Raw genomic sequence first — 14,290 nt, 5'->3', positions numbered from 1 at the left:
GATCATGTTTGTAATTCAACAACTGGCTTGATGTCCCTAAACTAAATTTAGAAACATATTTTTCTAAGAAAAAAACAAACAAACAAACAAAAAACCAACAGTGGGAGCAGGAATTGAGTGCATCGCCTGGAATCAGCACCAGCTGCCATAGAGGCTAGGTGCAGGGCAAGGCAGCCAAGTAGGCAGTGGCCAACAGCTCAGGCATTGTGCCAGGCAAATCCTCCCCTGAAATGAGAATATTTGGGGAACAGATTTGTACTGCAGTGCACAAATTTAATGCTTATTACTCATGATATTTCATATTAAGCTTCAGTTTTACTGTCCCCATTAATGAAGCAAATCAGACTTTGCATCCTTCAAAGCCCAATCAGAGATCATTTCTTTGTTTTGTCCAGCCACTTACATTGCTATGGTTTTACAGTTATGGAATCAAAAGGCCATACCCCAAAGCATCACTTATTTATTGAATCTTCTTTTAAAATACAAAACTGAAATCAAAGGACATGCACTGAGTTCATTAAAATATTTAGAGTTGGTCTTCTTCACTAGCAAAGCATTTCCCTGCTATTAAATGGTTAGAGACATAGTGGGGAGGGTTTTTTTTTTTTTAAGATACCTTTTATTTTTAAAAGTCTTTTTCTATTTTAACTGTAAAAGTCAAGCTGTACCCGAGGCAGTGTTTAAAAACATGCATTAAATTCATAGAAATGATTTTGTTTTTCACAAACGTACAGTTCAGATTTTAAGGCAAGTTTGAAATTGAGTAGTTAGGAATCAAATATATCAACCACAGGGCAAAACACTTCAAGACATCTGAACCTGTTGAAAACAAGAACCAGTCATTAAATGTGTACAGGAAAGCAACTGTACACTCTCTTATTTTAAGACAAGAAAACTCTTTTTGTAAGGCAGTTATCTGTAACTCCTATTGGAATTTACCCATGGCAGAGACACCATTCTTTAAAAATGGCAATATGCTACTGGAATCTCCAGGATGTTTTTCCTTTTCAAGGCAGAACACAGAGGCATTTTTAATTGGGTGAAACTTCCACAATGACCTCAAGCACTTCACGTCTAGGCTATCATCTCCTGTATCTAAATGAAAAAGAATTTCATTTGGAGTCTAATATATAGTGTTTCCCTTCACTGTGGAAAGTAATATGTGCAGTATTAAAAGAATGTGAAGCACAAAAGAAAAATAGGAAAAAAGCACAAAAATTCCAAACCATATTCTGTAATTTTCCAGTAAAATCTTTTTGAGCAGTCGAATCTCCATACCTCAGAGACAAGAGATGTATAGAAAGCTATTTTTATCTAGAAAATATCCTGTCAGTGGTTGGGAATTGGATGGGAAACATTATCTCACAGCCTGAACCCGTGACTGAGCACCTGGTGAAGCGATGTAGCCATCCCTGGGAGCACAGGTGGAAGCATTCACCTGTGTGACCAGAACCTCTCTGAAGGGCTGGCAGCTGCAATGGAATTATCTCTACTTGGTGATTTCTCCCTTTGGAGTTTTTGGTGAGTCCTGATCCTTGGAAAGGGGTAAGCAGTTCCTTCTTTGTTACCAGACTGTGACCTCAACCTTTCTTGGGTGGTTGGAAAGTGGTTATTATCTCTCCTTACAAGAGTGATGCCATGTATAAAGTACGAAATGAAAAGACCTATAGTGGGAGGTGTAATTATATTGCCTGTGATGATACTATAGTAATAAATCCACAAAGCTGGCACAAGCATTGCTCCACTTCTCCCACACAATTTCCCCTGCATGCTTTTTAAATACTTGATTCATGAGTTTTGAAAAGTTCTCTAGTGCCACAGTTCTATTGCACTGAATGGAGTGATATTCATCTATCCCAACTGAACTTGTTGCCCATAATAATAATGATAAAATAACATACTGGCAAGGGGTAATGGAACTGACACAGTTTCTTGAGAACAGTACACACATCTACGAAAAGGAAAAAACCATCACTGTGATGATAAAAGCAGAGTTGCCTGAGGCGTTGCAAGGCCTGTTCTGAACCAGAGGTGTATGCGGCAACAGAGGAATTTCACATTGCATCTTTCTGGTTCAGCAGCAGGTACTGCTACATCTCTATCACCGTGCCTCAATTTCAGTAATATGTTGATTCATTCAACAGCACTACCTGAAGGCAAAACTGCTCATGGGATGGGAAGTGACAACATTGCTTCCACGCAGTTTATGCTGTTTGTTAGAATGGTCAGGCATTCAGACTCCTCTGTCTGTACTTCCTGTCAATGAAAAGGCAGCAAAAAAGATCCACGACCACCTTCTGCAAGGTGCTAGATGCTGCAGAGAAGCAGGCTTTCAAAGGACAAGGGATATATGCAGAAACATAACAATTGCTTTCCTGCTCAGAAGGCTGTGTCTAATTTCCACTGAAGTTTTACATGTATTTTCTTCAGATTTGCAGTTAATCTCATTGTATCAGGAGCATCCTGGTGCTTCACTTTTGAGGCGGGGCACTTAGCAATTGAAGTCCCCTTAGGAACAGGCTCAACTAGCCCTCTCCCTTAGTCCCATGCCTTGAGCTATCTTATGCTGTGCAGGTCTTCATTCAAAATTTGCCTTTGTATCTGCCTATCCTAAGAGGAAAAACATCTGTGTGAAGTCTGGACCTTAACAAATCTCTTCTCTCTGTTGGTACAATGGGGATAAAGCAACAGTTCCAACCATCATCTCTCCTCTCATCTTCCTCCATTAAATTGTAGCTCTGAGGACTACTCTGCTCTTTGTGTGGCACTTTTGTCCCTCTGAATTGAAACAAATTGGGCTTTCTCTAAGATAAATGCCATGTATTTTGTGAAGAACACCATGAACACAGAGGAGTTTTGCCAAGATTCAAAGGCACAGCAGCAGTTTACTTTCTCAAGCCAAGTGCAGTAGAAGTTCCTAATCTGGTGCTGGCTATCACTGGGCACATTATTTAAAATCACACTAATGAAGCTGTGCGTACACTGCAGTGCAGTATGCAGTCTTGCACTATGTCTCTGTGTTGAGATTTTCAGTTAATACTATTAGTTGAGAAACCATTAGCAAAGTGCATTTTTTCCTACATTAAAGCTAGACAAGAGCACGACCATATCCAAGTTTCAGATTTCCTTCTTAATATAACAGGGAATGCTCAAGTATCTTATGAACCACTGTAACTTCTGCCTAAGACAAGAACAGCAGGAGCCATAAAGGTAACTTGCAGGGCACTTTCCAGGTGAAAACACATTGGGAATCACCTATTTTGAACTTCACTGAAGAAAGTGAGTTTGTCTCAAGCACCACAGAATATAAAAGCTATCCTCAATTGAAGCAGAGAGAGAACCAATCTTTAGAAGAACCCAGTCTCTCCTTTCCCCAGTGACTTTGCATTAGAGATATATAGACCACAAGCCCAGCTTGTTTGTGTTTCCATGCTCAGCCAGCAGTTCTGGTGACCTCTGAAAGCTCATGTTCTGTTATCACAGTGGATAACGAACTGCATGTAGCTGACAGGCAATGAAAAACAATCCCTCTGCTTTGCTATCACTCCAACAAAAGTGGTTCTCTGACAACTCCTTGCAACAATTGTCTGAGTCTCTCTTCTGAAAGTTTTCTGTTCTGTAGAAGAGGTGGCAGGAGTTAAAACAATAACAAAACAAAAAAATCACCAAAAAACCCACACAGCTCAAACTCTGCAGTGTGAAAACACTAACCTTTTATTTAAGGTTAACATACTCGTTCCGATCTACAAATAATGTGTCATGTCATCAGGAGTGCAGAAGACTAAAGTGTGTTTTTCTGTCTTCTCCACAATAGCACCTTTATGTTTTGATCTTTCTCCTTGCTAGTCTCATGCTTTCATTTCTTGTCAAGCTCTGGCTTTGTCAATTTTGATGCCTGGTGACAGCACTGATTCTGGCAATTCATTTCAGTGTTAATAACTGCAAAACATAAGGAACCTACTACCTTTATAATCAGAAACTGAAATATGGTAGTTTTTCTTTTTTTATTTCTTTTCTTTTTTTTTTCTTGAACTTTTGGCAGCTAACAGTATTTTGATGGGCACTTCAAGATCTCGCACATCTCCATTCATGTTGCAGGGAGTTAGGATTCCTAATTGAACTCTATTATGCCTGATGTAGCTCAAGTAGTCTATAACAATATTTCCACTATTTATGGAAATATTATGGAAAAACTATTATACCAATATACCACTATTTGAAAAATTATATTAATCATTTTTTGTCTTTAAAATATGGATCATTAATCATTATGGATATGATAAAATACGGATCAAAATCATTAATAACAACTCTTCTGTCAGAAATGTCTTGCATCTCTTGCACTTTTTTCATTTGATGTTATCTTTGTGACAGAAAATTCCTAAGAATGGGCTTTCCCTTGATTTTTTTAACATACCTGCCTTAAATACATAAAAATGATGCAGAGAGGGAAGTAATGAAAAATAAGATCTAGGTCTGAATAAAGAGATTAGGAAGTGGAAAGCTGTGCAGTCTCCCAGCTGTTCCTTTCAAGAGAAGAAATAGTGTGCATATGTGAGAACAGCAATTAGGATCCTCTTGACTTCACTGGCAAGTCTACACTGAACTATCAAAACAGTTCCTAAAAAAAATCTAAAGAGTATTTGGCATGAGTCCTTTAAAAACATTTGGAGTTGACTTTGTATTTTAATTTAGTTAGTTTGTTCAAATCTATTCTTAATACTTCTGGGGGGAAAAAAAAACAGACCAAAAACAGGAGTCTCTCTCCTGGTTGCGCATAGGCCTCATCCATAAATCATTGAGTCACAGACTCATTTGAGTTGGAAGAGACTCTTAAAGGCCATTTAGTCCAACTTCCCTGCAATGAACAGGAACATCTGTGCTACATCAGGTTGCTCTGAGCCCTGTCTGGCTTGACCTTGAATGTCTCCAAGGATGAGGCATTCAACACCTCTCTGGGCAACGTTTCAGTACCTCACCACCTTCACTGTAAAAGATTTTTTTCTTTTGTCCAATCTAAGTTTCCTCTCTTCCAGTTTGAAACTATTTCCTCTTGTCCTATCACAACAGACTCTGCTAAAGAACTGTACCCTTCCTTCTCATAGCCCAACTCTAGATATTGAAAGGCTGTTTTCAGGTCTCCCTGGAGCCTTCTCCAGGCTGAACAGCCCCAGCTCCCTCAGCCTTTCCTTGTAGGAAGGTATTTCATCCCTTGGGTCATTTGTGTGGCTCTCCTCTGGATGTGCTCCAACAAGTCCTCATCTCTTCTGTACTGAGGATTCCACATCTGGACACATTATTCCAGATGAAGTCACACCAGCGCAGAATAGAGGGGAAGCATCACCTCCCTCACTTTGCTGATCATGCTTCTTTAATGCACCCAGGATATACAGTTGGCTTTCTGGGCTGCAAGGGCACACTGGTGACTCATGTCTAGCTTCCCATCTGTGATTACCTGCAAGTTCTTTTCATCAGAGCTGTGTTCCATCCTTGCGTCCCCCAGCTTATACTGATAGCAGGGATTGCCTCAACCCAGCTCCATGACCTTACAGTTGGAGTTGTTGAACCTCGTGAGATTCACCTGGATCCACTGTTTGAGCCTGTCTAGGTCTCTCTGGATGGACTATTATCCCTCCAGTATATTGACAGCACCCCCCACAGCTTGGTGTCACCTGCAGACTTCATCCCACTGTTGTGTCATTCATGAAAATATTAAAGAGCACTGGTCCCAGTACTGACCCCTGAGGGACACTACTTGTCACCAGTCTCCATCTGGACATTAAGCCATTCTAGTACTTTATCCTCTGGAATGTTTCTAGTGAAGGATAACTAAATTTGAAGTGGGAGAAATTGGCCCAGAAGTACAATTAGTTTTTTGAATAACTGATAACTTTGGACAATGGGTAGGGGATGCTCAGTGTATGTGTTGTCTTAAAAAAAAACAACACCGTGAGCAGCCCGAGAGGTGGAGAAATATTCAGTATCTGTCTTGGAAAGTTATCAGAGAATAACTTTTTACCTATGATAAAATACATCTCTGGTGTGTTTTGAATATTTTTCTGAAACAGACTATAAAGATTCTAGCAAATAAATTTTCAGTTTTCAGCGATAGATCTGTTGTGAGTAGTTGAAATCTCCGGTAGATGTTTATTTTGAATGCCTAACTATGGAGATTGGGAATTTTGTAGGATTTTTTTTTAATAATAGTTTTGAGATATGCAACATTGCAAACAAAGTCACGTGAAACAAGTCTTCTGCACACAAATTGATCAGGAAACCTGTAGAAATGTTCTCCTTACAAATACTGAATCTATGCTGACTTCAGCCAAACATCTAGCTTTTTCACACTGTGTTAGAATAGAAATAAGGCTTTCTGAGAAAGGTAATATCATTTAATACATTTGCTTTAGGGAATAGAAGTTCTTCTCCTGGTCTAGGAAAAGATGTCACCTATTTTACCTCCATGCTTAGATCACAGTTATAGTAAGAACACCTCTAATACTGTTAAAAGATGTCATTCTTTTAAAGGACTATAAATATTTAGTACTTTGCATTGTCTGATTCTTTTTATTTAAAGAATAATCATAAAGCCTCATTTGGATTTCAAATTCAGTGAACTGTGTATGTCTTTAATTTTGTTCTGCCTGGTCCTGAACAGGTTTTATTTAGTGGATAATAATGCCAGTACTAGCCTTTGCAACTGGAGAGGAATGAGAAAGAATGTGCAGTGAAAACCAAAACTGAAATGAATCCTCACATCCATCTTTTGTGAAAATTCCACTTCCACTATTGCTAAGAATTTCATTGCTAAGTGAATCAGCAGCCTTATTGCCGTGTTAAAGGAAAATATATTCTCCTGTGATATGCTATAATATTGTTCAGGTTTCTGGGCCTCCAGGATATTGGTCATAAAATTAAAAGGTGGGTCAAAGCCAGGAGAATTAATGTTGTGCATTTAAAACCAATAAAAAGATGCAAAGTTTTATCAGAACAATGCATGTAATCAAAGCAGTCAATGGTATCATCACCTATTAAGATTAACTGACACTTTCTATTATCATACCAGATATGCAGTTGGGTAATAATTTGATGATGTTTACTGTTCTGTATGTCTTCCACCTATTGAAGTATTTCAGAGAAAACTTCAGCCACTTTCAAAAACAAGGAAAGATTTGTCCTTTAAGGATAATTTGATCCTTAAATGTGATTACCACTTCACAATAAATAGGTGAATAATACTATCTAATATTTACACTGTAATGGTATATTTGGTGTCATTTAAGCCAAAGATGTTTTGCTGGATGCCCATGCTTACACAACTGATATTCAGTTGCTAAATTACCAGAATGTTTGAATTTCAGCGGGTGTAACAGGAATCTGGTTTCAGAACAGAAAACAGGAGATGTGCGCTGGATTTGTGAACCACAGCAAGAGTGATAATGATAAAGGATGAAGAAAGAGCGAGGTTGTGAAATGGGATTCAATAAAGTAGAAGTGAAAGAAAGAGGGTCAGATACGTCTGTATGGTAACTGTTGAGTCACAGCCTGAACCACTGATTAAACAGCTGGGGAAGGGACCCGGTCAGCCCTGCGAGCACAGATGAGGGCAATTCTCCCATGTGATCAGAAGAGGTGGATTCTGGCTGCACCTCTCTTAGACCCTATTTAAGAGCTGACTGCCAGTGGGAGAGGATCTCTGATTGGAGAACCCTTCCTTGTGGACTTTTCCCTGCAAACCTAGTTCTTCAGAGATGGGTGAGTGCTTTTCCTTCATAACAGCATTCCATTCACACTAGGCCCTTTGCTACTATACTCTTATATCACCCTTCAGTTGTGTTGACCTTTCTGATTGTAACAGTGAATAACAAAAAATAACATGGGAGTGAAAACAGGAGTGACTTTTGTTAAATGTAGAAGCCAGCTTTTCTTTTGTTGAAAAGGATAGGATACTGGGGATCTGAGGCTGAAAAAGTCCTGGGAGGGAGAGAGGACCTCAGATCGGTGAATGTTAACAGTGGTAAAATGCAAAATAGGAAATGAAAAGACTTGAGTTGCTGAGACTACTCAGGTATCAGGGAACAAGAGTCTTGTTTGAAAAGGAGAATTTAAAATTTGTGGGCAAGAAAACTGAGAAGGAGGGTAGAAGGTGGAACTGCAAAAGCAAGGAAGAAGTGATGAATCGGTATTTGGAAGGCACAGCATGGAACAAATGTGAAGAGGCAGAGTGCAGGATGTGTGCTATCATGTCATGGTGGAGGGAGAAACAGCAGCAATGCCTGGGTTGCCAGAAGGGAACTTGCCTACAGACCTGGCAATAGGGGCCAGGAATCCCATGGTTTGCTCTGCTTCCAACACTGCTGCATGCAGTTGCTGGTGGCCAGTCCCATCCCCTGCAGATTCAGCAGAGTGTTCCTGTCAGGCTTCTTTCCATTATTTAAAAAAAAAAAAAAAAAAAATAGTTAGGGAAACCAAAGGCCATTGCATTGTTATGGTTGTAGAACTCAAGCGCTGATGTAGTAATGCTAGCTTAGTGTGATTCTGGCAACCTTATCTGAAAAACAGTGATAAAAGGCCCATCTAACAAGAGCATTATGAGGATTAATTGGGTATATGTTGAAAAGTACTGCAGAGTTTTATCATGCATTTCTGTTGATTTCACTTTTGAATCAAAAGTCACAGAAATAAATTGGTGTGGCCCAGATGGGAAAAATATATGAAACATTATTTTTTTTCTAAAGCCCCACTACAAGCCATTGAGGCTAAAAATTATTTTAAAGAATGTGAAAGTGTTTTATTTTTTTCAAGTGAATATGTTCTTTCCTGTGCTGAAGAAATGGAGGACTGGCTTTCCTATCTGTTTGAAGATTAATCTACATTCAAGATTTTCTAGCCTCAAAGTTGTCTTGTGAGAGCAGTACTTATTGACAGGAACAAAAACTAATCCACATTAAGCAGTTTAATATATTCAAAAATGAAATGTCAGGCAACATGAGGCAAAAATGTGTTCCTTTGTCTCTCTTTTTTTCTAATTGAGTGGGAAAAAATCACCTTGACATGGGGCGGTTAAAAGCTGGTATTTGTGGAGCCATTAATTTGATCTGGTAGAAAGTGGCTTTCATGAAAAGCAGCAAGTTAACTGAACGTCACCATCTTTGCCATTTTTGGAATATTGCAATTTATATTCCCTTTGCAGAAGTTCTGCTAGCTTTTTGGTCAGTCGGCATTGTCCATTTGCTTTTTGTGCTTGATGATAACAGTGGAGTGACAGCCAAGACAATAGCTATATTTTGTCTTAATGGGAGTGCACAGGATTTTTGATGCATATGTATGTGTATATATGGGATCAAAACTCAGAATTGAATCAATTTGCCAGGCCTTTTTATTTTAATAAGCTGTTTCTTTTATGATGATGATGATGGTAAAGGAGATAAGAAACAAAAAGGAACCTTTGTGCCTAGAGTTCTTTCCAGAAAAGACAGACTCCTTAAAAAGATGTCTATACTGTATCTCTTCTGGCATTGATGTTGGATGCTGGGATGCTGCCAGTTGGATTATTTGTAGCACAGCTGTGACATTCTGTACTAACATCTGTGCTGCTGTAGGAGGTATTTCCCTTTAAACTATTCCTTAGATGCTCAGAGTATCAGTCAGAGCAGGGCTTCCTTGGTATAAAGGCTATGCAATTGTTCATTAAATCTTTTCTGATTACGTGCTGTCCTTAGAAGACTATTTAATTGCTTACGTGAGGGAATAAATAAAAATAATTAGAAACTTTTTTGAATTTGAAGGGGAAAAAAAAATCTCCTGATATAGACCTAGGCATAAATGTGAGACAGTGTATATCTCTCTGATATACACTAAGTTGACAGTCACAAACTCCAGTCTATCAAGTGAACAGATAATATGCATTTTAGCATGCTTATGTATGTAAGAGGTATCTGTATTTCTGTGATTCTATCAGTTTCCAGATCATATGCTCAAGGTCTAAATTACTTTTCCTTCCAAATAAAGTTTCTACCCTGTTTCTACATTTCATCATCTTGAGGTGTTGAGCTAAGCACTTAGTCCTAAACTTGAGGACTGAAACAAATGGTGCCTTAGTCGTTATTTGGGTACTGCTTTTAAAAATGTGTGTAATATTTAGAAGGAGGCACCTTCAAGTATCTCATGGAACCAAGAGTCCCTTGCCCAGCATCCTGCTCAACCTATCTCATGGCCCCGGGAGTGTCTTCCCTGCCAGGAGGTGGTTACCTTCTGAGTTCCCAGCACAGGGCACACTACATGTCCTGTGTGGCTGTAAATGGTTTGATACAAAGCCTTTGGATCCCACTGTCAGAGCAGCTGATGAATTCTGTGACAGGGAGATGCTGAGTTCAGGAGTATTGACAGGGAGCTGTGCTGGAAGCATCCCTGAGTCATGCTCCCTGACTGTTTGCTGTTTCTGTTCTATGAATTGTACGTTTCCACTCAGTGAGTGGCACAGCTTCAGACTATGACTCCTCCCAGAGCTTTGCTTTTAGTCTGGTTGCTAGGAGATGGAAGCTTTGAGTTCAGGTTCCCCCCCACCAAAGCTATCAAAGACTTCACATTCCAGATTTTGCACCTCTTCACTGTGCATTGCAACAAGAAGGCACAGTTCTGGTCTGTTTCCTCTTAGCCGTGTGCTCCAACACATAGGCTAGCATGCATCAGCATACAGCCTTGTGCAGCCCTGTGGCCAGGCTCTGTTGTGCTCTTCCATGAGCTCAGTGCATCTGCTCTGAAAAAAGCTCGCTGCTGTGTGTTCACTTCACATGGTGGGTTCAGTGACCAAGAGGGGCTCTAGAGTGCATGTGTATTCAGGAACAGCAAATCTGTGGTACACAAATAGATGGGATAAGGAGATGCACTTCTCATCTGTGGGACAGCACTTCTTGGCTGTTCAGGAATTATTCTGGAGTTATCTTTACCAATACATGTACCAATATGCTGTATAAGTTGTGTCTGTACAGTTAGTTGTTTTGGCAGCTTACATGATTTAGTTCCCTTCGCACTGCACCCTTGATAGTGGCCCGGGCATTGGTAAATTTGCTGAAGATCCCTTGAAAATTTTCATGAGCATAAACTGAGGGCTTGAGGAAGTTTATAGCAGAAAGGATCATCTAGTTTTAGAAATAAGGATCCCAACCTTGAGACTGCTAAGGAATTGGGTGATTTATGCTTTGTTGCCAAGAAAGAATTTTCCTGTATAACTTATGAATATTTTCTTGTAGAAATTAATATGCTATCTCTTATGGCAGATATCAGTTGCCTTTGGAATTAAAAGGTAAATTATATTAAGGTTGAATTCTTTGCAAAAAGAAAAAAAAATCATGTAATTTTTACTTGAGTCTATCATTGTTTAAGAAAATGCGTGCAAGACCAATTTGGCCAACTCCAAAAAAAAAAAAAATGCAGAGCTTAGCTTCAGCTCATATTAGTGCCCAAGAGGTCTCATTCTGATTGTTTATGGAGTTAATTATGTGATGATTCAACATTCTGTATTAAATATTAAAATTTCTGTTAATAATATATGTTCTATCTTGTGAGTCATCTCAATTACAGCCCAATCTCTTTAGCCAGTAAATAACTAAAAGACAGGGATCTCTTCATCTTGGAAAAGCTGGCGGTGAGATTGACTAATGCAAACAGGAAATCTGCTTCACGGCCTTTTTTTTTTTTTCTTCGACAGAATCTGCATGCTGTTTGAACTATTTGATTCTTCCATTGCTGATATATACATAGTTATTTCTTACATGTTTAAAAGTTTGTAATTTTTTGTAGAAATCTCAGAAAATTTGGTATATTTAGCAATCAAATTTGTTTTTTTTTTTTTTTCCAATATTATAGCTCCTTAGATCTGTTTTATTTGAACTTACTGAAATGTGTTTGTCAGACACTGATGGTTTTCCTTTTGCATCTAATAAAACAGTCAATCTTAATGGCTTTTTTCTTCTTTTTCACTTCTTGTGGCCACTGTGAGCCTGAGTGGAGGTATGGGGCTCTCAGCAGTACTTACAGCATCTGATGGAGAAAAACAGAGTTCTGAAACAATCTCCTCAAGGGGAAAGTTGTGGGGCAGTTGTGCTAAATATTGTTCTGTATCATGCAAGCATAACAGAAGTAAACTGAGAGTGTTAGGGAAATGTATGATGTGCAGTTGTTGCTCAATTGCAAGATTATAAATGCTTTCAAATCTTGTCTGTGGAATCATCTTTGCCCTTTGATCCTTGTAGGCATGGTCACTGTCTGAGCCATCTGCAAATAGGGAAAATGTGACTATATTCAGTTTCTCTACCCCCATCACTTCTGCGAATGATACTTCAAGAGAAGTACTTGGAGCATTTTTCATTGATTTCTTTTATTGAGAAGGAGACAGTTTTCCTACTTAGAGAAGTGATTCCTGTAGTCAGAAAGTAATGGCTTCTTTCTTGTTTCCCATACTATTTTTAGACAGAGGTGGGTTTTGCAGGAGACAGTGAGCTCTTCAAGATGAGAGGATGCCTCTTCCCTTTTAAGAAACAGTATGTTTGGCTATGGAGCACAAATAAATAAAAATACAGGTTTCCCATAGATCTGAGATTATTTATTAGCTGCTGTTCTGCCTCTCAGAGACATGTCTGTGCTTGTTTAATGTGAATTAAAATTTTGTGAAAGCAAGTACATGGGAAGTCTTAACAATGGAAGAGACCCTTCTTATGCAAGGTAAAATGAAGGAGAAAAAAAAAACACAAAACACTCAAAACCTTTCTTTGTTTTTGCAGGATGAGGCTACACCAGCTGACAAACAGTATAAACAGGAGCCAGCCCAGGTCACTTACTCAACATCAGCTGTTTCCAGCACACAGGAGGTGTTGTACATCAATGGAAATGGGACCTACAGTTACCATAGTTACAGAGGGCTCGGAGGTGGGCTGCTAAATCTCAACGATGCTTCTAGCAGTGGTGAGTTGCCTTATGAAATATTTTTCTTTGTGTATGTGCTCACGTGTATGTTTACTCTGCTGCACAGAAAGCTAGTCCAAGGGATTCAGTATCCATGGAGTGTAAGTGGATAATGAGGAGGAATGCAATCCTGCAGATGACTACTGCTAAACAAAATTCTTGTTCTCTGGATGTTACAAGTCTCTTTCAGTTTTTCAGTTTCAAGGGACTAATTCACAACAGTCTTCAGTGAGACTGAACTCAAGCTGTGTGGCTGGAGTTTGAAAGCATGGAGCTCCATACTTTTTATGAAGGAAATGAATTAGCATAGATTTCTCAGATGGTTTATCTGGCTAACTTAATTTACTGTAGGTAAGAATCTGGCATGACAAGTGTCAAATGAAAAATCCTCAGTCATTGAGGAGTTTTCCGCTTCAGGTGCGTGGACTAACTTTGGCAAGACAGGAGGTGTGCAGCTACAGCCTACGTTTTTCAGCATGCTAAGCAATTTTCAAAATGTTATCAAGGCTGCAGACTGCAGTTTATGGTATACTGGTGACCTTCAGTTGCATCTTCTTCATCTCTCTTCTGTGATTGATTTGTGCTATATATTTAAAAGGCTCTTAAAATGCAGTATTTTAATTCACAAAATTGTTTCACTTAGAGAGTGAATGATGATTACAGTTGTTTCCATATGAATGAAAAACACATGCAGTGTTTAATATGATTTCTAATCAAACGTTTTCACAGGAGTAAGACTGTGGAAATCTGTTTTCCTGGGAAAATATACAAGAACTTTAAAATTATTTTACACTATTTTACATTATTACATTATGGTCAGAGAATGTTTAAGTAAGTTCCCACTGAAAACAGTTTGCGTTTGCTCCTTCGTTCAAGTATAGGTAGGATTGATCTTCCCATGCATCTTCTTTGTCCGTAGAACCCATCAGAATTGTTCTATGTAATCCTAAACTGTGGTTTATGTGCTGTGTGGAATCATGACTGTGTTGTATTCCTGTTCTTCCATTCAGACCTCTTGTAATTGGATACATTTTTGTAATTCCCTTTTAACAATGGACTGCAGATTTTAGGCAAGAGTATTTTGTCACTTCTGTATAGGCTTTATTTAAATTTTAAAAAAAAACCAAACAAATTTGGCATCATAAATTAGTCTTGCTTCCAGATTAGAAGCAACGCTTTCTTTGTATCATTAATGTAGAGGAGTCTAGTGCTTTGTTGTAACTAAAGCTGAAGATGGTTTTTGTAGGGAAAAAATGGTTATCCTGTAATCCAGAGACTGCACAGCTAACGTTGTCACTTAACTGAGGGGAGTTCACTGCATTCCACT

General features: G+C 38.8%; 1 protein-coding gene across 5 annotated transcripts in view; it reads left to right on the top strand.

Moving 5' to 3' along the window:
* NOL4 (nucleolar protein 4) overlaps positions 1-14,290 on the top strand; it is a 186,038-nt gene that overhangs the window by 161,320 nt on the left and 10,428 nt on the right. For all 5 annotated transcript variants that reach the window (XM_052704404.1, XM_052704402.1, XM_052704405.1 and 2 more), the window contains one exon: positions 12,783-12,963. In XM_052704404.1, coding sequence (XP_052560364.1) covers positions 12,783-12,963 — 181 coding nt within the window. The remainder of the gene's footprint in view (positions 1-12,782; positions 12,964-14,290) is intronic.

This window comes from Tympanuchus pallidicinctus, unplaced genomic scaffold (genome assembly GCF_026119805.1).
Source record: "Tympanuchus pallidicinctus isolate F22 unplaced genomic scaffold, pur_lepc_1.0 scaffold5, whole genome shotgun sequence".
NCBI lineage: Eukaryota > Metazoa > Chordata > Aves > Galliformes > Phasianidae > Tympanuchus > Tympanuchus pallidicinctus.
The sequence above is the reverse complement of the archived record's forward strand: the minus strand, read 5'-3'. Positions and strand labels throughout refer to the sequence as shown.